The sequence below is a fragment of the Brassica napus genome, chromosome C7, assembly GCF_020379485.1.
Source record: "Brassica napus cultivar Da-Ae chromosome C7, Da-Ae, whole genome shotgun sequence".
Lineage (NCBI taxonomy): Eukaryota > Viridiplantae > Streptophyta > Magnoliopsida > Brassicales > Brassicaceae > Brassica > Brassica napus.
This window is the reverse complement of record NC_063450.1, coordinates 52186053-52208324: the sequence shown is the minus strand read 5'-3', so window position 1 is coordinate 52208324 and position 22272 is coordinate 52186053. Positions and strand designations below refer to the sequence as shown.

At 39.3% G+C, this 22272-nt stretch overlaps 9 protein-coding genes across 13 annotated transcripts; 6 read left to right on the top strand and 3 right to left on the bottom strand.

The window, feature by feature from the left end:
* The first annotated feature begins 386 nt into the window (after positions 1-386).
* Positions 387-3057, top strand: LOC106411321 (probable WRKY transcription factor 32). Its single transcript, XM_013852061.3, has 5 exons — positions 387-740; positions 828-883; positions 1190-2259; positions 2348-2506; positions 2581-3057. The coding sequence occupies exons 1-5, from the start codon at positions 566-568 to the stop codon at positions 2864-2866; spliced, it is 1746 nt and encodes a 581-aa protein (XP_013707515.2). The 5' UTR covers positions 387-565; the 3' UTR covers positions 2867-3057.
* A 178-nt stretch (positions 3058-3235) lies between these two features.
* Positions 3236-5008, top strand: LOC106410551 (50S ribosomal protein L21, mitochondrial). Its single transcript, XM_013851067.3, has 5 exons — positions 3236-3736; positions 3801-3881; positions 3955-4056; positions 4339-4413; positions 4515-5008. Exons 1-5 carry the CDS (start codon positions 3326-3328, stop codon positions 4632-4634), a joined length of 789 nt encoding a protein of 262 aa, XP_013706521.1. The 5' UTR covers positions 3236-3325; the 3' UTR covers positions 4635-5008.
* A 229-nt stretch (positions 5009-5237) lies between these two features.
* LOC106410546 (ubiquitin carboxyl-terminal hydrolase 24) lies at positions 5238-8348 on the top strand. Its single transcript, XM_013851063.3, has 7 exons — positions 5238-5698; positions 6095-6751; positions 6837-7021; positions 7099-7352; positions 7427-7572; positions 7670-7846; positions 7929-8348. The coding sequence occupies exons 2-7, from the start codon at positions 6590-6592 to the stop codon at positions 8115-8117; spliced, it is 1113 nt and encodes a 370-aa protein (XP_013706517.2). The 5' UTR covers positions 5238-5698; positions 6095-6589; the 3' UTR covers positions 8118-8348.
* A 2151-nt stretch (positions 8349-10499) lies between these two features.
* LOC106410547 (heptahelical transmembrane protein 2-like) lies at positions 10500-12510 on the top strand. The gene is made up of 4 exons (XM_013851064.3): positions 10500-10890; positions 10969-11067; positions 11154-11232; positions 11767-12510. The coding sequence occupies exons 1-4, from the start codon at positions 10658-10660 to the stop codon at positions 12439-12441; spliced, it is 1086 nt and encodes a 361-aa protein (XP_013706518.2). The 5' UTR covers positions 10500-10657; the 3' UTR covers positions 12442-12510.
* Positions 12393-14164, bottom strand: LOC106410553. Of its 2 annotated transcripts, XR_007326357.1 has the most exons (3): positions 12779-13197; positions 12516-12703; positions 12393-12434 (listed from the first exon to the last, which is right to left on the bottom strand). XR_007326357.1 is itself a non-coding variant. In XM_013851071.3 (2 exons), exons 1-2 carry the CDS (start codon positions 13009-13011, stop codon positions 12571-12573), a joined length of 366 nt encoding a protein of 121 aa, XP_013706525.2. In that variant the 5' UTR covers positions 13012-14164; the 3' UTR covers positions 12465-12570. The 2 variants fall into 2 exon arrangements, 1 of the variants encoding a protein (XP_013706525.2); XM_013851071.3 differs by lacking the exon at positions 12393-12434 and having other exon boundaries at positions 12465-12703; positions 12779-14164.
* On the top strand, positions 13716-15752 carry LOC106410549 (nuclear pore complex protein NUP43). The gene is made up of 5 exons (XM_013851065.3): positions 13716-14353; positions 14558-14627; positions 15045-15270; positions 15351-15424; positions 15513-15752. The coding sequence occupies exons 1-5, from the start codon at positions 13716-13718 to the stop codon at positions 15564-15566; spliced, it is 1062 nt and encodes a 353-aa protein (XP_013706519.2). The 3' UTR covers positions 15567-15752.
* Positions 15753-15944: 192 nt separating this feature from the next.
* LOC106410550 (calponin homology domain-containing protein DDB_G0272472) lies at positions 15945-17868 on the top strand. 4 transcript variants are annotated; one of them, XM_048763268.1, is made up of 4 exons: positions 15945-16229; positions 16417-16464; positions 16579-17569; positions 17657-17868. In XM_048763268.1, exons 3-4 carry the CDS (start codon positions 16583-16585, stop codon positions 17678-17680), a joined length of 1011 nt encoding a protein of 336 aa, XP_048619225.1. In that variant the 5' UTR covers positions 15945-16229; positions 16417-16464; positions 16579-16582; the 3' UTR covers positions 17681-17868. The 4 variants fall into 4 exon arrangements, with proteins under 4 accessions (XP_048619225.1, XP_048619224.1, XP_013706520.2 ...); XM_048763267.1 differs by having other exon boundaries at positions 16372-16464; XM_013851066.3 differs by having other exon boundaries at positions 16348-16464.
* Positions 17869-17911: 43 nt separating this feature from the next.
* LOC106410552 lies at positions 17912-19252 on the bottom strand. The gene is made up of 5 exons (XM_022706142.2): positions 18869-19252; positions 18714-18787; positions 18532-18635; positions 18378-18443; positions 17912-18281 (listed from the first exon to the last, which is right to left on the bottom strand). Exons 1-5 carry the CDS (start codon positions 18934-18936, stop codon positions 18039-18041), a joined length of 555 nt encoding a protein of 184 aa, XP_022561863.2. The 5' UTR covers positions 18937-19252; the 3' UTR covers positions 17912-18038.
* A 166-nt stretch (positions 19253-19418) lies between these two features.
* Positions 19419-22027, bottom strand: LOC106407651 (serine carboxypeptidase-like 29). Its single transcript, XM_013848525.3, has 9 exons — positions 21594-22027; positions 21109-21216; positions 20942-21037; positions 20768-20860; positions 20614-20699; positions 20150-20547; positions 19976-20071; positions 19794-19899; positions 19419-19698 (listed from the first exon to the last, which is right to left on the bottom strand). The coding sequence occupies exons 1-9, from the start codon at positions 21850-21852 to the stop codon at positions 19510-19512; spliced, it is 1431 nt and encodes a 476-aa protein (XP_013703979.2). The 5' UTR covers positions 21853-22027; the 3' UTR covers positions 19419-19509.
* Positions 22028-22272: the final 245 nt, after the last annotated feature.

Here is a 22272-nt window from a genome sequence, read left to right as displayed (position 1 = left end):
ATGTTTGTTAAGGTAATATAATTAATAAAATTGTTAAACTGAGTGAAATATAAAAAAACAGTTAATGTAATTATATTAATAAAATTAGTAAAAATACATTATACTTCTTTTTTATAATGCTATCTATGTTTCCAAACAATTCTTATTTATACTTATATCCATGTTTTCAAACAGGACCAATTTTTTTTTTAGTTATGCCTTATATATAAATTTTTTTTGGAATGCATATAAACAAAAGTTCAAAATTTATAAATAATATTCCAAAAATTATTCATGGCAAGCGCCAGGCCGGTCAACTAGTGAATAACTAAACCGAATACGTCAATAACCGACGGAGAAATTAACGGAGTTTGTTTAAAAGACTTATCTCCAGTCCACCTCAGTAATGCCCCTTCCTTTTCTCCTTTAGTATCTTCTTTAATGCTTTAAAGCAGAACTACTAAGTCATAAAACGCAGCGCTTTGGTCCGGAGATCCGTCGGTCGGAAAGTAACAATCTTTATTGTCTACAGAATTTGTTCGTTTCTCCGACAAACCCCACGAGAGAGAAAGAGAGAGAGACATCGATGGAGAAGAGCACGCAGGAGACAGTCAAGAACGAGAAAGTAAAACCTGAGAAGGAGCTGCGTGGCGGATTGAGTCAACTCAGAGACGAAGAATCACTGGGGACTATCGGTGATGATATGGAAGATGTACATGACGAGGCGATACGAGAAGTACTAGCTAAGGATCAGGTTGAAGGTAAATGGTTTGTTTCCGAAGATTCTTTGTTGATTTTTTTTTATTCGTGGGTTTAGTTTTGACTGAGATGATGTTTGTGTTTACCAGATGTTCGAGAAAATTCACCTGTGGAATCAAATGAGCAAGATGTAAGAGAGGTGAAGGTATTCTTTCTACAAGTTTATGGCCTATGCGTTGTAAAGGAGGGATCAAAAGTTGCTTTAATTGTAGTTTTGTATGACTTGTTACTAGACAAAGCTGCTGAAACTGATCTCTTGTTAGCCAGAGAAGGAAAGTTTTTGTCTTTTAAGAATCTGATAGATACCCGTTTAGTGGTGATACTAGACTAGTACATGGGAAGAGTAGTGACCGTAGTGTTTGACTTTTGGCCAAGATTAATCTGAATAGTTACAATTTTAAGAACAACTATGTGGCCTTTGACTTTTTTTTTTCATGCGGCACATTGGCAGGAGACAGATAGCGGTAAGGAAAATGTTGTAAGTGAGGTTGTGCCGGTTGATGAAATTGCTGTAGAAAACCGCGAGGTGGAACCATCTCCTACCCTGAATGCATCGTCAGACTCATCAATGGTGGAGCCACCTCTACCTTCGGATCCTTCAGCTTCCCAAAGTCAAGGTTTATCACTGCTAGAGCAGAAATCTGATTCTCAGGTAGTCAACAACTTGTCTGTTTCTCCGCCGGTTCTGAGGACAGATTGCGGCAAGGAAGATGTTGTTAGTGCGGTTGCTCCTGTTGATGAAGTTGCAGTCAAAAACTGTGAGGTGGACACATCAGTGATGGAGCCATCTCTACCTTCGGATCCTTCAGCTGCCAAAGGTCAAGGTCTATCACTGCTAGAGCAAAAATCTGATTCTCAGGTGGTCAACAACTTGTCGGTTTCTCCGGTTCTGAGGACAGATAGCGACAAGGAAGATATTGTAAGTGTGGTGGCTCCGGTTGATGAAGTTGCTGTAGAAAACCTTGAGGTGGAAACATCTCCTGCTCTGACTCCATCGTCAGACCCATCAATGGTGGAGCCATCTCTTCCTTCGGATCCTTTAGCTGCCAAAAGTCAAGATCAATCACTACTACAGAAAAGTTATGATTCTCGGGTGGTCATGAACTTGTCGGTTTCTCCGGCTCTGAGGACATCGCCACGTGATGGTTACAATTGGAGAAAATATGGGCAGAAGCAGGTTAAGAGTCCCAAGGGCTCAAGGAGCTACTATAGGTGTACCTACTCTGATTGTTGTGCTAAAAAAATCGAATGCTCCAACGATTCAGGAAACATGGTAGAGATTGTTACCAAAGGTTTGCATAGTCATGAACCTCCCTGGAAGAGTAGCTTCTCCCCGAGAGAGATCAGAGCTGCATCAGCTGTTACGCCTGTTTTAGAGGTTGATACAGTAGTAGCAACAGTCCCTAGCGTTTCAGCTACGCCCCCTCCAACTAAAGAAAACATTTGCCAGTCGCCAACAACCGTTGAACGGAAGAGAACTTGCGAGAACGAAGCTGTGGAAGAACCAGAGCCAAAACGGAGGCAAGTTCTGTAGAATTTTGGATTTATTTGCTTACCCCCTTCTTTTGGAGAGATCAAAAGAACATACTCTTTTTATCTTGTGTTTCAGGTTAAAAAACGACAACACACAAAGTTCAGATTCTGTCTCTAAACCTGGAAAGAAACATAAACTAGTAGTTCACGCAGCTAGAGATGTTGGTATCTCAAGTGATGGATACAGATGGCGTAAGTACGGGCAGAAAATGGTGAAGGGGAATCCTAATCCGAGGTTTGAACTAAACACATTACCCATTTCTTCTTAAACAGTTCCATGATTTGATGTATTCTGTTCAAAACATTCAGGAATTACTATCGATGCACTTCTGCTGGTTGTCCTGTCCGCAAACACATTGAGACAGCAGTAGGTAACACAAGAGATGTCGTAATCACATACAAAGGAGAACACAACCACGATACTCCAGTGCCAAAGAAACGCCATGATACACCTAGCTCAGTGTTGTTATCCCCAGCATCAATGAGAACTAGGTTGGAGGATCAGGTGAACATTCCCTCCTCCTCAAGCCAGTGCTCGGTGGGACGAGAAAGTGAGAAGCAGAGCAGTGAAGCATTGGATGTTGTTGGTGGCTAGAAAGTGTGATGGAATAATAGTCTTTGGATTCGAAAATAAAGCAATGCTGATTGTATGTATTTTAGATTTGATCAACTGACTCCATTTTCAGTCTCCTTGTTCTTGTTATATAATAAAACAAAACAAAACTCATGAAGTTGTCTATTAACCTATTATTAAGAATAATAATCAGGTTTTGTGTTTAATAATTATTTACATGTTAATCTTCTCTATCTTCCCAACTAAATTACATTTTCTAAATTTCTTGCATTCTCCTAATCGACCAGGCATGTGTATTAAGTTAAGATTTTTTGGGTCTTCGAAACTCAAACATATCCTCTCGCTGGTATAGAGGGTCTTCATTCTGGCTGTGCGCATATCCCTCTGACTGCTTTAGAGGGTCTCCATGAACTTCAAGTGAACAAAACGACGACAACAAACCCCCTCTCTGTAAACCCTAAACCCGATTCGTGATCTCCGATGGCGAGCCTTCGATGCCTTCGCGAGCTAAGCCGCCGCGCCACGACGGCACTCTCGATCAACCAGACGCGATTGATATCTTCACTTCCGAGCTTAGAGCCTCGCGGCACCAGCATTACTCATGCGACCCCAACTCCGAATCGATCTCTCTCTAGAGATCTCCCATGGTACACTCGCTCCCAAGGTCGCCATTTCTCTTCGAAAACAAACGATACTGATGAAAGCAGCGATGGAGAAGACGATGATAACGATGAGGATTACGAGGATTCGGCGGAGATGGAAGTAGAAAGGGAGTATTCGCCGGCGGAGAAAGTGGAGGCGGCGGCGGAGATAGGGTACAAGGTGATGGGACCTCTCAAACCTTCGGAGAGACTATTCAAACCCTATGAGCCAGTATTCGCAGTTGTTCAGGTTTCGTCTCTGCTCTCTCTCTCTTTCATTTCACACTCTCGCTGATGTTATTAGTCTCGTGTAGATTGGTTCGCATCAGTTCAAAGTAAGCAACGGAGACTCCATCTTCACAGAGAAGTTGAAGTTCTGTGACATCAATGATAAGGTATGCTCTTCTTCTCCTTCATGAAGATTTTTGCATTTGTTCATAATTGTTGTTAAATCTTGTTTATTTGCAGTTGGTACTGACCAAGGTTCTTCTATTGGGGTCGGCAAGCCAGACGATTATCGGTAGACCTATCTTGCCAGAGGCGACTGTTCATGCTGTTGTCGAAGAGCATGTAAATGTCTCACTGTCTTTCTTGCTGTTTTATAATACCAGTGATGCTGTGCAAGAAACATCTAGTTTCATGAGAGTTTGCTTGCTGAATCCGATGATTGATGAGAGGAGCTTAATCAGCTGCTAATAAGAGTTATTAGATTAGTCATTAGTGTTCATCTATTGTTGCTACATCATCTGAGTGTCTTGATGTAGAATTGGATTTACTCTTGTACTAGTATTTTGTCATTCCTGTTTATTTTTCGCGTCTGACTAGTTTGAATACCTTTTGTGTGAGTGACAGGCATTGGATGAAAAAGTTCTCATTTTCAAAAAGAAACGAAGGAAGAATTACAGGAGAACCACAGGGCATCGACAGGTATCAATTTTACAACTCCAATATTCGTTGATTACCTTTCTTCGAGCTCTTTACATGAAGTATGTTTGTTGGTTTTGATCATTCAATACTTTTGTGTCTAGGAATTGACAAAGTTGAGAATAACCGATATACAAGGAATTGAGAAACCAGAACCGAAGATTGTCCATAAGCCTCCCAAGGCAGCTGATACAGAGCAACCAGAGGCTGAGCTAGTTGGTTAGGGAGAAGAATTGCTTCTTCTTCTTCTTCTTTTTTGATGATATCAATACTTTGAAGTAAGTTCATCTAATCATTCGCCAATTCTTTTCTGAAGTTTTTCTTAGATCTTGTCGCTGAAAGAGCAAAAAGGCCTTCTTGGTAGTTAGTGGTAAACTGGTAATGAGATAAACGTGATTGCCTTTAGCTGTCTAGTTCATCTCCACTGTTTGATTTTGCTCTTCATTTGTACTGGAACTGGCTCAGGCTTTGATACAGATTGCTTTTGTTTCAGAATTCACAAATAAATATTTGCGGAAATAGTGTTTGCACTATGCTTTTGTGCTGTAAGATCGTTATATTGCCTTTTTCTCTTGACTATGTTATTGCTTTTGTTTCATGAGCATCTCTCATCTCTCATCTTTTACATTTACACTCAGTCTCTCGGATCCATTGTTTGTATTGCCGAATGCATAAACAGTAAAACAAGAGCTCTAAAATGGTAGACACTCTCTTTAAAAGTAGAAAAGCTTCGAACCATAGACATGGGATAGCTGTAAATATAAAAATGGAAAGAAGTCTCACAGCAAACCATACCAGACCGGAGATGTTGTGATAAGTCTGGTTTGATTATATAGGGTAACAACTACAGCTTCATACTAAACCGGAATAACTCCTGCTATCTGTTCAAAAACCGAGCTAAACCAAAAGTAAATTAACAATCGAACCGAGATCCAAAACGCGGCGTTAAGCTCCGTCCTCCCGAAACTCTCCGACAAAGAGAAGGAACCCTGATAAGTGTTTTGTCCCAAATCAACAAAAAAGTGTCTAGAGAATCGAATGATTCCCCATTTCGAACTTGCAGAGAGGAACAGAGAAGGGGCTTCCCTTTCTTCATCGCGTCATCCCCTTTCATGTCTTGTCAAGTCGCCGACTCTCATCCAGGGTTGCTGGTGCCTCAACCCCTAAATTTTGATCTCGCTTTTGACTAAACAAGCTGAATCAGATTACTGTGTGTTTGAGCTCTCGTGCTGCTGCTCTTCAGTCTCTTCTCCTTTGCTTTGAACATGCCAAAACGAGTGATAAGAAGGTATTGTTTTCCCCACATGTTGTCTCTCTCTACACAATGAAATGAGTGAATTTTGTTTTCGTGTAGATTCTGTTATTGTCGTTTTTTTGAAGTGTTTTAGTCTCTTTCCGACAAATAGCTGTCAACTTTAAAGCAGACAAAACGTAGTATCCTTTAAATGTCTTTAACTTTGATACATTGAAGTTGTTAATTTTTTCCGTAGGGCTTCACACTTTGATCATGTTGGTTAATACTTGTTTATCTCTCAGGCAATGTGTATGTATGCGAGAGACTCTAATTATCTTACAGATTTGATTTAATATCTTAAATCTTGTCTAGTTGATGCTATAAAAGCCATTTAATTACTTATTATTCCTCTAAAACTGACACTTGCTATCCTTATCTTGTTCATGTCAGGTATTTTTGTTTGGATCCTTCACAGAACATGAAACAAAGTCGTTACTTGAGCAGAAACCCATTAGGTCTCCTCAGAACCATAAAGAAAAGTCTGTAGAGAGTATACAGTTTGGCTCCTTTGATCTTGCTTCTGGCAATTCTTTAGTAAACACTAATGGCGAGTTGAAGAAAGGTCAGGCTGATGGGGCACTGAAATCTCGACCCTCTAGCTCTCAGTCTGCTGGATCTCAAAAGGGACTTGATGCTTCTAGACCTTCAAGCTCTAATAAGATCAATGCGAATGTTGCAAATGGGATTATTAAAGAGGTCCCTGAAAGAAAACATCTTACCAATGGCGTGGCGGTGAAGGCAGGTCCTATAGGTTTGGAGAAGTTGCGTGTGTCAGATGCTGAAAGTTACTCTTTGTATAACGCTTCGAAATTTCAAGCGCTGGAGGACAGTGAAATATTGCTAAGTGATTCTTCAACAGACAGCGTACCAAGAAAGAATAATCATATGGTTGTTACTGAAGCTCCTCTGCCCATTAAAGACTTTACACCAAGAGGATTAATAAACGCTGGGAACTTGTGCTTCCTCAATGCAACACTTCAGGCTTTACTCTCATGCTCTCCTTTGGTGCAGCTCCTCCAGGGATTACAACTCCAAGATATTCCAAAGGTTTTCTTTCTATGCTTTCTATGCTTTCAGTTCTATTTTTTGTAGTTGTTGTCTGATCGGTGACTGTTCACATCTGCGTGCTCAGGCTGAGTCTCCAACTCTATCTGCATTCTCCGAGTTCATCTCTGAACTAGATGCGCAAAGCAGTTCAAGCTTCAGAAACAATGTTGCCGTTGTTGAGTCTTATAGACCTTTTACACCTTCCATGTTTGAAGGGGTCCTTAGAAGCTTCACACCAGATGTACTCAACAACATGTCTGGCCGGCCAAGGTTTGTGATTATCTTACACAGTCTGAAACTCTTTTGTTTCCCCCTGATTCTAACACATTGTGTGCTTGTGTTGACAGGCAGGAAGATGCTCAAGAGTTTTTGAGCTTTATAATGGACCAAATGCACGATGAGCTGCTGAAACTCAAGGAAGTGTCACCCAAACTTACTGCTTCGAAGTCTTCGGTTGTTACTTCTGCCAACGATGAAGATGATGAATGGGAAACAGTTGGACCCAAGAACAAATCTGCTGTGACGAGAACACAAAGCTTTGTTCCTTCTGAGCTCAGTGATATATTCGGTGGGCAGCTAAGAAGCGTGGTGAAGGCAAAAGGTATTTTTGCATTCTGTGTAGTTCATTTCTGCTTCATCAGGCACTTACTTATATGTCATTTTATGGAACAACAGGGAGCAAAGATTCTGCTACTGTACAGCCATATCTCTTACTTCACCTTGATATTCACCCGGGAGCTGTGAGTACAATAGAAGATGCATTGCATTTGTTTTCTGCACCAGAGGATCTTGAAGGGTATCGAGCTTCGGTTACTGGGAAGGTAAACTATTTCTCTTCTCACTGTGTTGAATCTTTGGGATGTTAGGAGCAATGAATGTCTTTTTTAATTATTTGCCTATTTGCTTGTTTGAGGCCAGGCTGGTGTAGCGAGTGCGAGAAAGTCGATAAAGATACAGAAGCTCTCAAAGATAATGATACTGCACCTTATGCGTTTTAGCTACGGAAACCAAGGGAGTACTAAGCTCCATAAACCTGTTCACTTTCCCCTTGAGCTCAACTTAGGCCGCTACCTTCTTGTTTCTCCTTCCAACGGGGTATAAAGTTGAAAGCTGCTTTACATTTTTCTCTCTCTGTGACTTTGAACTATTATTACTCAACACAGGTTTCTTCTTTTAGGGTTTGAAATATGAACTTGTGGCAACTATTACACACCGCGGAAGGGATCCTTCCAAAGGCCACTACACCACCGATGCTCGAAGAAAGAACAATCAATGGCTTAGGTTCGATGATGCTTCTGTGACTGCCGTAGGGACAAAACAGGTTTTGCACGACCAAGCCTATGTTCTGTTCTACGAACAACTGTAAGAGGATCAAAAGCAATCATATTTCCATTCTCAGGGAAAGGAGAGCAACACGGCTTTAGTGTCTGGTCTTTTTAGCTCACATAGAAAAACTTTGTAGAGAATCTTAATAGGTAAATAGATTTAGAGTACTTGGTCTACATGAAAGTTTTGTTTTAATTCCTTGGGATGGAAATGTTTTAGTGTGATTCAAACGTTTATTATTACTTCGTAGACTTATTATTTAACAAATCAATCAAGTTTGTGAATACAGCTTGTAAGAAACTTCAGATAAGATCTTATAAAATCAAGAACTGTAAAAAGTTGCGGTAGTAAGCTTTGTTTATACACTTTAAAAAGCTACCGAGTAATCTTTAAACACCTGAAGAATCATTGTTTTTCTTGATACTCGTTGCAATGAATTCAATGGCGTCTAAGAATCAATTTAGATGAGAAACTGACCAACAAAGCTAATTAGAACATATGTTAACTTTCACCACAACTTGGTGATAAAATATCACTTGGATTGTTTTATATCATGATAAGTTTAGAATAAACTTTTCTAAACTTAGTATAACAGTAGCTCACAATTGATTCATTACCTAATATGTTTATTTCTACAACGTGCATAATATCTAATAAGTTTTGTATGTATATAGAATATCAATATTAACCTTTTGATCAAAAAACTATTAACCTTTTTAATAACTATAAATTTTAATTTAATAACCGGCAATTTTCTAATCCTAATGTCCAGATTTATACTCTCTGTCTAGCTCTTTCGTTTTCCAAAAGTTATCTTCTTCCTTAAAAAAAAAACATTTCTTGATCCGAATCAATTAAATTCGTTTTTCTTTAAATGTTCCTAAAGGTATTTTAATGCACTTGTGTTGTTCACGTAGCATCCAAAATATGTCGGCATTTTATGAATTTGTTTTTATAATCTCATTTATGAAGTATGAGTCAAATACTCCCTCCGGTTTTTAATATAAGTCGTTTTAAAAAAAAAATTATGTTTTAAATTATATAACGTTTTCGGTTTTTTATGTAAAATTTATTAACACTTAATGTTATATGACCAATGATAATATATATTTTATTTTATTATTGGTTGATTTGTGATTAGGTAAATAACTAATGATGTTTTTGTTTAGAAAATATAAAAAATTAATGGTTTTTTAATCTATGTGCACAATTATAAAATGATTTATATTAAAAAAAACAGATGGAGTATAAAGATCTCTTTGGAGGAAGGAAAAAAAACATTTTAATAATGATCATATTTACACCAAAATGTTGTGACCATCATTCAACTTTTGTTATACTACCCCTTTTATGTCTGTTCCACATTAGTCAAACTCATTCTACTTCTTTCGTTCAATTCTACTGTTTCACACCACTCACTCTACCATCACCATGGTCCATAATCCATAGAACCCATGCAGTCACGATTTTTAATTAATGTTGCGCATCAAACCAAAGTAACAATGTGGTTACATACATTGTTTTCTAAAAAAACTGTGTAGTTGGACATGCCAACTTCGATTTATGGGCCAACTGTATTTTTTTGGTAAGCGAACCATTCAATCAATTTAAAGTTTTATATTCAAATGTTTGACTTTATTTGAACAATAATTCTAGATTCATACAAATCCAGGTTCATACAAATATAAAATGGAAATATACGTGTTGTCTTGTCTTATGAAACAAACCTCCTTGGAGAATCTTATAGATAACCAATTAAAAGTTACTTACTCTTTCAATTTACCTCGCTGTGCCCTATAGATTAATTGCTTCGATCAACACCCATCGTGTTATAAAACCATTCTTGAAAACGTATAAATGACTAGAAAACATAATGTTGTAATTACTCAATCATGGTTGACTTAACTGATTAGGGTGAAACTCGGCGAAGTGATCGTTATAGCAAGTTTGCTTTAGAATAAAAAACACTTTATCAATTACCAAAAGCATATTCTAATCTCAGTACTAGCCTGAATGTGAACTAGAAAGTCTATCAACTTATTTATGTAGAGTTTAATCACATGTTGGTTTTCAAAAATTTATATAAAAAAACTTAGGCTAAAATACGAAGTTTTAGATTTTATAAAAACGTCACTCCAACTTCTGGAACTTCTAAAACACTAATTGTTGTTTTTTTTGGATAAAACACTAATTGGTTAAAGACGCCACAATTTCTGTATTTCTCACCTTCCAACTGTAACTTTTATTATTTTGTTTCAAACGGACACGGCGGGTAATAATTATAATACTAGTATTAATCAGCTGTATCCCCCTCACACTAAGCTAAGCTAGTTTACCCAACGAAATAAAGACACGTGGAGAAAAGACCGGTCAAAGCCGCCACGTATGTCATCTTCAAGACGAAAGACACGAAGCTTGCTTGCTTGTCTTTTTAAACACAGAGAGCTTTCTTCTCCGTATAAGTAGGAGACGAAGCCTCCTCCGAAAAACAAAACTGACTCCGAATATCCAGAGAAAAATCGACGGTGGTTGATTCGCCGGAGCTCATTTTCTCCGGCGAGCTCAGCGAACGAGAGAATCATGCAGAAACGAAGAGCGGCGAGGGACTCTTCGAAGATAACTCCGAGAAATGGGAAGACTTCGGACTCCGGCGAGAAGAAGAGCCCTGAGAGGAAGTTGATGAAGTTCGAGGAGTTGCCAAAGTATCTCAAGGACAACGAGTTCATACACAATCATTACCGGTGCGAGTGGTCTCTCAAGGAGACTTTCCTCAGCGCCTTCTCTTGGCACAATGAGACTCTCAACATCTGGACGTATGTACACATTCTTGTTTTACAAAAGTTTCAAGATTTGAGAATTTTTGAGATTGATTCGAGTTTTGAAATGGACAGGCACTTGGGTGGGTTTCTGATATTCGGTTGGATGATGGTGGTTAGTTCCATGGAAACCACGGAGGTTGGCCTGACCGGCTTCGTGAGACTCTTCTCCGGGTAAAGACTTGTCTCGAGGTTAAAATCGTCTTTTTGTTGGTTTTTAATATAAAAGTCTAAACTCTATGGTTTGGTCCAAACGACAGGAAGACAATTCGCTGGCCGTGGCCGTCAACGGCTATGCCAAAAGATGTTTACTTCTCCAGCTATCAAACTCTGTATCATGTAAGATTCTTATACAGACTGTGACATTGTTTATTCCATTACAAGTAGACATGCAAGTCATTGTGCTCATCATGTCGGCTAGTTCTGGTTTTTCAGGTGGGTTAGTTTGGTTTAGCCAAAATCTCGTTGAATTAAACCGAAAAAGTTTGGTTTAGTTTGTTTCGGTTAGTTTGATTTCGAAATTTTCTACTGAAGTTTTCAAATTCAATTAAATTGGTTAAAAATTCAAAAAAAAAATTAATTATTTTTGTTATTTCGGTTCGAAAATTTGGTAAAAATCGGTATAGATTTTTTTTTTATATAACTGAACTTACCAATTACCGAACTGAAACAAAAACTGATTTTTTTATAAATATTACCGAACTGAACCGAAAACCAAACTTTTTGCTTTGGTTAATAATTGTAGGCCTTGTGCTCATGTAAACATATAATATGCTGATTGCAAATTTGCACTATTTCTAAGTGGTAACTTTCCCTCACCATGTGATGTAACTTTCAAAACATTTGAGTTAAATATCTGGTGTCTCTTGGCAGGATTCAAACGTGACACACACTAGCTCGTTCTTAAACTATCAAGGAGAAGAAGCAAACCACGAAACAATTCCAAAATGGCCATGGCTCTTGTTCCTATCCGGAGCCATGATCTGCTTGATGTGCAGCTCCCTGTCACACCTCTTCGCCTGCCACTCAAGAAAATTCAACCTCTTCTTCTGGCGCCTAGACTACGCAGGAATCTCCCTCATGATCGTCTCCTCCTTCTTCGCACCTCTCTACTACGCATTCTCTTGCCACACTCACTGGCGTCTCTTCTACCTCTCCTCAATCTCAATCCTCGGTCTCCTAGCCATCTTCACCCTCCTCTCTCCAGCGCTCTCGGCTCCGCGTTTCAGACCTTTCAGAGCTGCTGTTTTCCTAACGATGGGGTTCTCTGGTATCGTACCCGTCTCGCATTTGGTCTACCTTCACAAGGATCACCCCAACGTGCTTATCGCCCTGGTCTACGAGCTAGCGATGGCGGTGTTGTACGCGACGGGAGCTGGTTTTTATGTGAGCCGTATACCCGAGAGGTGGAAGCCTGGTGCGTTCGATGTTGCGGGACATAGCCATCAGATATTCCATGTGTTCGTAGTGTTAGGAGCTCTTGCTCATAGTGTTGCCTCTCTTCTTATCATGGATTTTCGACGCGCTTCGCCTTCTTGTGCCTTTTGAAGCAAGTAACACATTGTGTAAAATGTTATAAATGATTTTTTCATTTACCAAGAATATTTCAAAGTAAAACGAACTGTCACAGTGTGCTACTACACAGAATATTCAAAGTAAACAAACTGTCACATTCCTCTAATCAGATGATTCATCGGAGAATGAAAGGCCAAGAAAGATACAGAGAGGGACAACAAGAAAAGCAGCAAGCTTGAGCAGCTCTTCTGTTTCTTTTGAGAGCACACCTATTCTTGACCAATCACCACTATACCTGAAAGAGTTTATTAACAACACTATCATAAGCATTTCTATACTGCTACAATCTCGCGTTATTACAAGTTCTTACCCAGCATCAATGAATCCCAAACCAAGAACAGCGATTGCAGATCGAGCAAGGATTGTGTTGGGGACTTTGATCTGCAAGAAAGGTCGTTTCTCGTTTGCTTTCTCCGGCAAGCCTCTCTTTTTCGCCACTACAGTGACTAATCCGCCGCCAGTTTTCACGAAGACATTATCAAAGCTTCGAACTTTGTCGTTAGGACAGATGAAGCTACAGTGTTGTACTTGTAAGGTCAGCATTTTCACTTCCCCTGAAACCAAAGATTCTCAGCATACATGGTGATAAGGGGCAATACTGTTATTGTAATAACAGTAAAAGAATGAGGGTACTTAGGTAAATTCATTTCTGAGGCCTAAACGTTTACCAAAATCCAAGAAAACCGAGTCTAACCAAAAATCCAAAACCGAACCGAAACTTCCCAGCATCCTAAAGTGTATATTTTTATATCTAAAATATCCGAATTAAATTGGAATCAAACTGAACCAAAACTTCCCAATATCCGAAAATGTATATTTTTATATCTAAAATATCCGAACTAAATTGAAATCAAACCGAAACGAAACTTCCCAATATCCAAAAATGTGTATTTTTATAAATTATAATTAAACCGAACCGAACCGAACCTTTCCACTATCCGAAAATGTATATTTTTTTTTATCTCAAATATCCGAATTAAATTGAAACCAAACCGAACCAAATTTCCCAGTATCCAAAAATGTGTATTTTTATATCCAAAATATCTTAATCCAACTGGAATCAAACGGAATGGAACCTACACGAACTAATCCGAACCAAATTTCTCTCCCATTTGTAAAATTTTATTCTCGACCGAAACAATCGAACCGAACCAAACCGAATACTAAATACACAGAGTCCTTCTTCCAACATTCCCACCAGAGTTCATTTCATTGCTCCTAAACCCTTAAGAAACCTCTCTGTAGCCATGGAGATGCACGATTCGTTACAGATCCACAGATTACCCCAATCGAAGTACGTAGACGGAGTCAGATGGCTCCCACAAGCCTCCGCCTTGAACCGTTTCTTCGCGGCAGCCTACCACGACCCGGAGTCCGAATCTTCGTCGATCGAGATCCAATCTCTCGACCCGAACCCGAACAATAGCCCCTCGGTCGTGTCGCTATCCTCGTGGACTTCGCCTTCACGCGTTTCGTCGCTCGAAGTCGTTGGCGGCGGATCCTTCAAGCCTATGGTCTCGGCTGCCACATCATCCGGCTCGGTCCATGTACTGATGGTTGATTTGGTGGAAGGAGGTGTGATTGGAGAGGTTTACGCGGCGGAGGGGGAGAGGTTTCATGTGGGACGCGTGGAGGGTGTGGATTGGAGGGAGGGGGGAGAGTGTGTGACGGTTGGGGATGATGGGAGAGTGAATGTGGTGACGGTTGTGAATGGTGGAGAAGGGTTGAGGTACAGGAGGGTGTTTGATGGGAATGGGCTTGTGGGTTATAGAGCTGTGAAGTGGGCTTCTCCGAGTGAGTTTGTTACTGGTGGGTATGGTTTTGGTTTGCAGCTGTGGGATCAGAGGAAGGCTGGTGAAGCTGTCTCGCAGCTGAAAGGGAGCTGGTGAGTTCTCTGTTATCTTCGTGGTTTAGTTTTAGGTTGGTTTGGTTTTGAGTCACTGGCTTGTTTGCTCTTCAATGATATCGAACCTGAAAGCTTGTTCATTTGCGTTAGAACTTAGACCACACTCTTAGCTAGTAGGATGTGAAAAGGTGAATCCTTTTTTAGCATGCATATACTGTGTTTCATTTGATGATGACATTGCAGGTTTCAAGGAAAAACTTCTGCAATTGTTCACTCCATTGATATTCATCCATCACGAAAGCACACTTGCATTGTAAGTACCCTTTTTGTCTGTGTGTGTGGTGTAGTAACAAATCTTATTAAGTTCTTAGTTGTTTGAAGTTGAAGAATCTCTTCACCATGCATTGATGAATGTGAGAACTTTTAGTTTGATCCATTATATTTGCCAAATTTAATGTATGTATCCTGGGAAAGTAATCTAAACAGGAGATGAAAGTGAATCATTTGGTTTTGGTGTTAGAATCTTAAACCTCCTTGTGGGTTGTGGCTAGTAGATGTCCTCTTGATACATTATACTTAGACCTTCACTATTATCAAGGACATTTTCTTTCACATATACACAACATTAACTTTAGCGTCGTTGAGTATTGCCCACACCAGATTAGCATTTTAGTATCACCACAAGTTATAAGCGTGGTCTAATAATTTTGTTTTGATGTGATGTGTTTAGGCGGGAGGTTCTTCTGGTACTGTGTTTGCTTGGGATCTTCGCTGGCCAAAACAGCCTATCGTTCTCTCTGGTGTTGGGGCAAGTGCGGGTATAAACAACCCTCTGTCTGAAAGTGAGGTATGGGAAGTTCAGTATGACTCATACACAAAATCCAACATCTCGTCCTCAAGGATTCTCCCTGTTATGACCTGCTCTGAAGACGGGATCCTTGGTGTCATCGAGCAAGGTACTTAAGCCTTCCTACTACATTAGTCTTTGTCCTTGTATACGATTTACCAAACTGATGTGGCATCTTCTTTTGCTCAGGGGAAGAACCGATCGAGCTTCTGGCTGAACCTTGTGCGATAAACAGTTTTGACATCGACAGACAGAATCCACAGGTGAAAACATCATCCAACTCAATTTCAACATCTACTTAGATCAACTGTGTTCTGTGTTTTCTCAGTCTGGTGCATTGGATTGCTGCAGGATGTGATATGTAGCTTAGAGTGGGAATCCATAGCAGTCTTCTCAAGGCCTTAGCAAAGAAAATCAGGTCATCAATGAAGGAAACCGAGGAAGGTGGTAGTAATAGATGGTGAGAGACAAGTTTAAGGACAGAGTTTGTATTCATCTAACAATCTGTGCACAAACAGAGTTTGTATTCATCTTAAGTTTGTGATCTCAAAGATTTGGAGTTATGGCTGGAATTTTACTTCTGAAACTGTCCCTGTCGCTGTATCATTTTCTTATGTTTACAGACACAAGTCTAACCTCGAACCAGTCTCTGACACGTGACAAAACAGAAGTCGGCCACCGTAGGTCCCACCGGAACTAATACTTGGCCCTGTAATGATGATGAGCCGTTGAATCTTAGAACCTCTCTTTTTGTTTTTCTTTAAAGATATTAGAATTTAAACAACTAGAAGTTTTCAAACTACAATCAAAGATGAAAGGTGACATGCCACACTCAAAATTAAAGATCACATTAAGGCTTTAATCATTCAAAGATTACTAACACCAAATATGTTCCAGCTCCTTTTGTTTGAGATATTCCAGCATTTCATCATTTTTTATTCACTGCTTTTCTGATACAGTCCTCTTTTTAAAAAAAGTTCTATTTTGATACTTTCTTTATGTTGAGAAGAACTTTGTTCTGTTTATGTTCTGAGATATCTTTTCTAGCCTGAACTACTTTTGATCCTGGTAAGGAAGCATAATGATTTTATTTTTGTCTGGCATGACTATTCTGACTGAGAGATTATATTCCCTTTTTAGATCATTCCAACTTTGATTTGACCAAAGTTTCTTAGTAATTCAACAGAATATTTATCTCTTTTATTTGAAGCATTACCTCTGTTCAAAGAGATTAAACTAGTCATCACTCTCATAGGATCTGCAAGTTCATCAATCAAGCTCCCCTTCTTCTACAACTTATCAGGTACAATAAGATTCTTCTGCTTATTTTGGTGTTCTTGAACTTTTTATGGGATCACGAAAGTTATTACAGAACATTATGTATAAGTTTGTTTTCTATGTTGTGTGTGTTGTGCAGAGACATGGTTGAACGAAGCCACAGCTTTAAGTTACCAGGAGCTGAGATAAATGATCTAAGAATGGCTCTTTATGAGCGCAAAGAAGTAGTTGAGAGGCTCCAAGATGAGTTAGAAGCAGAGAGAGAAGCATCTGCCACGTCAGCGAGCGAGGCTATGTCAATGATTCTCAGGCTGCAAGGAGAGAAAGCTGAGCTAGCCATGGAAGCTGAACAGTACAAGAGAATAGTCGAAGAAGAAATGTCTCACGCTGAGATGTCCTTTGCGCTCTTAGAGGATTTTATCTACCAGAAAGAGGTTGAGATCACTGCGCTTGAGTATCAAGTGGAAGCTTATAGAAGCCAGCTTTTGAGCTTGGGGTATAGTGACTTGAATAGCTTAGATGATGTTAAGCTTCAAGGGTCATTGAGTGATAGGTCTCAAACACCCTCTCCAGAGTTGGTAGATGATCTTTCTATCCCTGTGGAGAAGGAAGTTATTGAGCAGAGTTTGGACTCACAGAAGAGTTCCTTAGATGTGTATTGGGAACAGATCAAGAAGCTGGATGAGCAAGTGAAAGAGCTTACACATTTTAGAGACTCGATGCAATACAAGAGTTCAATGTCTGAATCTCGAGTCAACAAGAGAGAAGAAGATGTTGCAAGCTCATCAAAGGGTTTGTGTAAAAGTGAGGAAACTCTGGTGATAAAAGTTGCAAAGCATGCAAAGATGGATAAGAAATCACCTAAACAGACAAGAGACAGAAGCGGTAAGAGAAACCGTGGAGAGTATCAAGCTGAACTACAGAGGTTGAGACAGAGAGTAGAGAGGCTTGAGAGGGAAAGGACTAAGACTGAGCCTGAAACTAGTGGAGTGGTTAAGGAAGAAGAGATTAGTCTAGTGAGGGAGGTGAAGGAGGAGGTAAGTTCTGTGCAATCATCTGAAGTGAAACGCTCAGATAGACTGGAGAATCTACAACCTTGGATTGACCCAGCCATTGTTTCCATTCAAGAGGTATATTCAATCAAATTTTAACTAGTAAACTTTGGTTAGTATTTTATTAGTATTATTAACAAATATTTGGCATGTTTACTGAAACAGGCAATGCTTTACTTCTGGCTATGAGACAAAGAAAAGAAAGTGAAAAGAAGATTTTTGTGTTTATGTTGAGTGTTTGTCATTGTGTTGTGTTTTTGTTTGCTTCTAGCTAAGAAGATGTATGTAACTTTTCTATGTAGGTTGCCTTTGAGTAACACATACCAAAAACATCATCTTTGTATATTTTTCTGTGTGTAAATATATATTGAGAAGAATGTGAACTGTTTTCTTCTTCTAACAAGTTATCAAAACCAGCACTAGAGGTTGAAAGATTGAGACTTATTCATAACATGCAACATATTGGTTTCTATGGTGATTTCTAACCGATATATTGATTTATATGGTGATCACAGTCTTAAGATAAGCACACAAATCTCTTGAGGAATCAAACCCAAATGCATGAAAATGCTTCTTCAAAAGCCCTCTTCTTGCTTATCTCTAAAGAAAATCCTCCAGCGCGTGGAGCTCTCTCCGCTTTGATCCTCAACATTGCTTCGTCTTCCACAGAGTAGTAACGTTGATGATCTGCTCTTCCTCCTCCTCCTATAGGTACAGGTTGTGGGCCCATTCCCGTTGGTCGTGGAGCCTGAATGTATGCAGTTGCAGCCGTAGTTCCATGGTTTGAAGACTACAAATGCATACAACAACAACAACAACAAAGGTTTCAGCTTTTGTCAGAAATCTTCATCTTCTTGTCAATATAAAAAATTATAACTCTATTTACCGTAACAGTATCAGTTTGTGGAGGTTGGGCCTTGCAAGCTGCCAAGGCTGCAGTTAAATCCTCAGCCTGTTGAACCAAAAAGCATGATCTCATATCTTTTCTTCTACACATTCATCTAATAACCAAGATGAGCTACCAAAGGCAATTTAGTTACCTTGCGGGCGCGATTAACCATGATCTGTTCAGCATTCTCTTGAGAGTATCTCTTAATCTTGTCCTCAATGGCCCCAACATTGATTCCATCTACCAAATCAAATACTGTGGAATGGGAGATAATATATACTCACACTGGTCTTGTCAACACATAAACAAAAGAATGTAAAGTGAGAGACTAACTCATGCACTCCACTTCTTCCAAGTAGTCATTGTAGTCCTTAAGCGCTGAAAAATCCTCTTCCCGCTTATTGTATCTGCATAATATGGATTCATCCGTGGGTTCTATATCACACCATATATGCAACAAGAGAAAAAAAGATTGGGAAGAAGAATACATCGCAGAGATCCTCCTTCTGACGTTTATTTCCTTGTTGTGATGGCTAGAGTTAGACACCATCACCATGATCGCTGCTGTTTCGATTGATCCGGTCCCAGCATAGATTACAATCACGAAACTAAAATCAAATTGATCAAAGCTAATAAGCGTAATAGAATCAGTCTTAGGACCTCAAATTCAATAAGTTCAAAACTTTCAATCACACAACGTCGTATATCTCTCAACCCTCTGGGTCCAAGTTCCGACCAATGTTGCTGAAATAACCAAACGGAAGATTTTTATTACATCAAGGTTGTTTTAAATTTGGGCTAAGGGCTCATGGGTCAAAGTCAAGCTTAACTTTTTTATATTTATTTACGTTTAGACCCCTATTTCAATACCAATTCTATTTTATTACCCAATATTATACTATTTTACTAGTTCATACTTTTTTTTTTGCAACACTAGTTCATACTTAATTTTCAATTTCTCATGAACAATGCGTGTTATCTTGATGAATATATATTGGAGTTTGGATTATATGACACTTAATAGAATCCAACACTAAATGTTTCAAAACAGCGTTTAAAGCTATTATATTATTATCTTAACTAGTTCATACAAGGACTGCAACTTTCTGACTGAGAATCACACAACTCATCATGAGTCACCAACGAGTTCAGACTTGTCGCTTCTGATGCTGTTCTCTGGAGTTGGCAATGAAGTTCCAGATATAAAAGCCTGGAATAGCGCAAGAGCCTCCTTCGGTCTATGCAAAGGAACTTCATGCCCTGCACCTCTCACAGTCACAAAGTTTAGACCATCATACTCCTGAGTCCACCCTCCCACCTGTTTCATTCAAATCATGTCCCCAAATTTTTAAAAAGGTATCAAAACATAACAAGACTAAGATTCTCTTCTTTCTCAATTGAGTTTGTTAATACCTGTCCGTCTATGTACCAAGGACCATAGGGACTCACTGGGTGAAGTTTTAGTGCATCTATGCTGTACCGAGTTGATGTAACTGGTACAACAGCATCTGCATCTCCACTGTTACCAAATAACACAACACTTTTTAACTACCAAAACGGCAAATAACTTTAAGAAAATTCATAGAGAAAGAGACCTGAAAACCCATATACGTAGCCCTGCAGCTATAAGCTCGTGGTAAATGTTCAGAACCGAGGAAGGAGAGTCCTTCCAGTTTTCACTCACAACATCACTGCAAAAAACCAAACCTCTCCTGATCAGAAACTGTTACAAAGCCGAGTTCTAAGATATAGTAAGTTGCATTTTTAACCTGCAAACATCCCATTTGGATGGTGCAAGTCCCGGTGGGACATGGAGAGCTTCTTGAACCTCCGGAAGATTGAAATACACTTTAGAGTGTTTCATCGTGCAAGGATCGTACTGTTCACTCACACGGCCACCTACTGCTCTTTTCTTCAGCAACATCTTTGCCTGGGAAGCGTTGGCAACACAGGTTGGGGTGAAGACGCTGTATTGGTCTATCTCACCTATCTCCATGTCCATTATGTCCAGAGCCTTGAGACACACTTCGGATGTGTGAACAAAGGGTTCCAAACCGCACTTGAGTTTCAGTAAGCTGTATGTTTGGTCGGAGATGAAACCCAAGGTCCAGATATACTGGTAAAGACCGAGGCTGTCATGGTAATCATCCATCAGCCCATTACCTACCTGTAAACAAACATTCATGAGAACTAGCCACAGAGGGATTGATAATGAGGACAGGCAAGCGCTCACCATGTAACCCATCAGATTAATGGTGTTTTCGCCAGACGCTTGGTTATGTTCTACAATGGCTTGACTCAGCTGAGGAATGTAATGCCCTGAAGCAAGCCAGAGAAGATTTGAGAGACAAAAATGAAAAGAGTAGTAATAAGTAAGATGAGCTTACCTGCATAGCTCTCCCCAACTATGTAAAACTCTCTTCCTTTGAACTCCGGATAAAGCTCAACCCATTTCAGAAGAAACTGCAGTGAGTCTTTCGCTGTGCAAAATCATAACCTCCCCACTCATCAACAAGAGGATCTAAAGAGACAGTGAGCTTAAAAGAAGCTAAAATCATTACCAGTTCTCTGATCACCATTGGTAAGCAAATCAGAAGAAGTGTTTGAGTATGAATAACCAACTCCAACAGGTGCATCAAGGAACAAAATATTCGCAACTGCAAACAAATAAAAGGTTGTAAGCTTTGTGAATCATAGCTCTCTTATGCAACATACCAACTTCATTTACCTTGGTTCCAAGAATATTGATTAAGGTAAAGAGTCTTCCCATCTGACTTAATGTGGAACGGTCCTATCTCTTCTGCTTCACCAAATCCAACAGATGAACATCCTGGCCCTGTAAGTAGAGAAAATTAAAATAAATAAAAATCTTAGACACAGACAAAAAAAAAAAGAAAAATCTCCCAATTTGATTACATTTTAAGGAATCAAAATCACTCATAACTACATGAAGACAAAAATGGAAATCACGTGTAACAAGCAAAAGTAATCGAATTCAAACCAAAGTAGCTACAAGACAATCTCCAAAAGTACAAATCAAGATCCATATCATATAAATATAATAGTAGCGTGCATAGTGTGATTGAAACAGGTTCAATGAGTTCTAGAAAATCCATTGAGGCACTACTGAATGTGCTGAAAAGGAAAGGACTTTCTATAGGAATTACAAAAAAAGGAAGAAACTTTAGGGGTTTTTGGTTTGTGTCAGCAAACCTCCGTTGAGCCAGAGAACAAGAGGCTTAGACGCAGAATCTTCAGCAGCTTCGAAGAACCAGTAGAAGAGTGCTCTTCCCAGCTTCTCATTAGTGGTAACGAACCCCGAGTAGTGAGCAAAGTCTACATCGAAATCCTGACCAGGCAATCTCGAGACCCTGTCCTGTTCTTTCTGAGACAAGACTGCTTCTTCGCAGTTACAGAAACGGGCAATCACTAAAAGAGCGATAGCGAAGCAAAACCATCTGGTTTTAGCCATTGTTGTTTTTGGTAATGTTGAACTAAACTTTCTCACAGTGAAATGATAGAACGATGATCTCCTTTGTGCAATTTAAATGACTCGCAAGCTTTAGAAAGCATGTGGATGATGACGTCAAAAGCTTACTGACTTCTCCAAAAGTATCGGACTTTAACTTCACTCATCGTGCGTGTGTCACTCACTCATCTTGCGTGTGTGTGGTTTGGTCCTAACGAATTTGGCGTTTAAAGCGGTTGGTCGAACCGCAAATGACAATACTTCGTTTGCGTATGTATAGATGGGCTTTTAAGCCTGTACCCAATCCTTGTTTGGGCCTAAATGAGGACTTCAAATATATGTACTGGAATTTATGTATAGATTTGTAAATTAATTGAACAAAAAAAAGTAAATTAATTTAATTTTGTTTAACTGGAAATTAAT

Bases quoted from the DNA above. Each gene is read 5' to 3' on its own strand.
- LOC106411321 (XM_013852061.3), top strand. From the start codon at position 566: ATGGAGAAGAGCACGCAGGAGACAGTCAAGAACGAGAAAGTAAAACCT. The intron at 741-827 runs GTAAATGGTTTG...TGTGTTTACCAG, and splicing joins AGCTAAGGATCAGGTTGAAG to ATGTTCGAGAAAATTCACCT. The intron at 2,260-2,347 runs GCAAGTTCTGTA...CTTGTGTTTCAG, and splicing joins GAACCAGAGCCAAAACGGAG to GTTAAAAAACGACAACACAC.
- LOC106410551 (XM_013851067.3), top strand. From the start codon at position 3,326: ATGGCGAGCCTTCGATGCCTTCGCGAGCTAAGCCGCCGCGCCACGACG. The intron at 3,737-3,800 runs GTTTCGTCTCTG...AGTCTCGTGTAG, and splicing joins CAGTATTCGCAGTTGTTCAG to ATTGGTTCGCATCAGTTCAA. The intron at 3,882-3,954 runs GTATGCTCTTCT...GTTTATTTGCAG, and splicing joins TCTGTGACATCAATGATAAG to TTGGTACTGACCAAGGTTCT.
- LOC106410546 (XM_013851063.3), top strand. From the start codon at position 6,590: ATGGTTGTTACTGAAGCTCCTCTGCCCATTAAAGACTTTACACCAAGA. The intron at 6,752-6,836 runs GTTTTCTTTCTA...CTGCGTGCTCAG, and splicing joins AACTCCAAGATATTCCAAAG to GCTGAGTCTCCAACTCTATC. The intron at 7,847-7,928 runs GTATAAAGTTGA...TTCTTCTTTTAG, and splicing joins TTGTTTCTCCTTCCAACGGG to GGTTTGAAATATGAACTTGT.
- LOC106410547 (XM_013851064.3), top strand. From the start codon at position 10,658: ATGCAGAAACGAAGAGCGGCGAGGGACTCTTCGAAGATAACTCCGAGA. The intron at 10,891-10,968 runs GTATGTACACAT...TGAAATGGACAG, and splicing joins GAGACTCTCAACATCTGGAC to GCACTTGGGTGGGTTTCTGA. The intron at 11,233-11,766 runs GTAAGATTCTTA...GTCTCTTGGCAG, and splicing joins GCTATCAAACTCTGTATCAT to GATTCAAACGTGACACACAC.
- LOC106410553 (XM_013851071.3), bottom strand. From the start codon at position 13,011: ATGCTGACCTTACAAGTACAACACTGTAGCTTCATCTGTCCTAACGAC. The intron at 12,704-12,778 runs GTAAGAACTTGT...AAACTCTTTCAG, and splicing joins TTGGGATTCATTGATGCTGG to GTATAGTGGTGATTGGTCAA.
- LOC106410549 (XM_013851065.3), top strand. From the start codon at position 13,716: ATGGAGATGCACGATTCGTTACAGATCCACAGATTACCCCAATCGAAG. The intron at 14,628-15,044 runs GTAAGTACCCTT...TGATGTGTTTAG, and splicing joins CACGAAAGCACACTTGCATT to GCGGGAGGTTCTTCTGGTAC. The intron at 15,425-15,512 runs GTGAAAACATCA...GGATTGCTGCAG, and splicing joins TCGACAGACAGAATCCACAG to GATGTGATATGTAGCTTAGA.
- LOC106410550 (XM_048763268.1), top strand. From the start codon at position 16,583: ATGGTTGAACGAAGCCACAGCTTTAAGTTACCAGGAGCTGAGATAAAT. The intron at 17,570-17,656 runs GTATATTCAATC...TTACTGAAACAG, and splicing joins CCATTGTTTCCATTCAAGAG to GCAATGCTTTACTTCTGGCT.
- LOC106410552 (XM_022706142.2), bottom strand. From the start codon at position 18,936: ATGGTGATGGTGTCTAACTCTAGCCATCACAACAAGGAAATAAACGTC. The intron at 18,788-18,868 runs GTATTCTTCTTC...CATATTATGCAG, and splicing joins AGAAGGAGGATCTCTGCGAT to ATACAATAAGCGGGAAGAGG. The intron at 18,282-18,377 runs GTAAATAGAGTT...ATGCATTTGTAG, and splicing joins CACAAACTGATACTGTTACG to TCTTCAAACCATGGAACTAC.
- LOC106407651 (XM_013848525.3), bottom strand. From the start codon at position 21,852: ATGGCTAAAACCAGATGGTTTTGCTTCGCTATCGCTCTTTTAGTGATT. The intron at 21,038-21,108 runs GTAAATGAAGTT...ATTTGTTTGCAG, and splicing joins TCAATATTCTTGGAACCAAG to TTGCGAATATTTTGTTCCTT. The intron at 20,861-20,941 runs GTAATGATTTTA...GATTTTGCACAG, and splicing joins CAATGGTGATCAGAGAACTG to CGAAAGACTCACTGCAGTTT.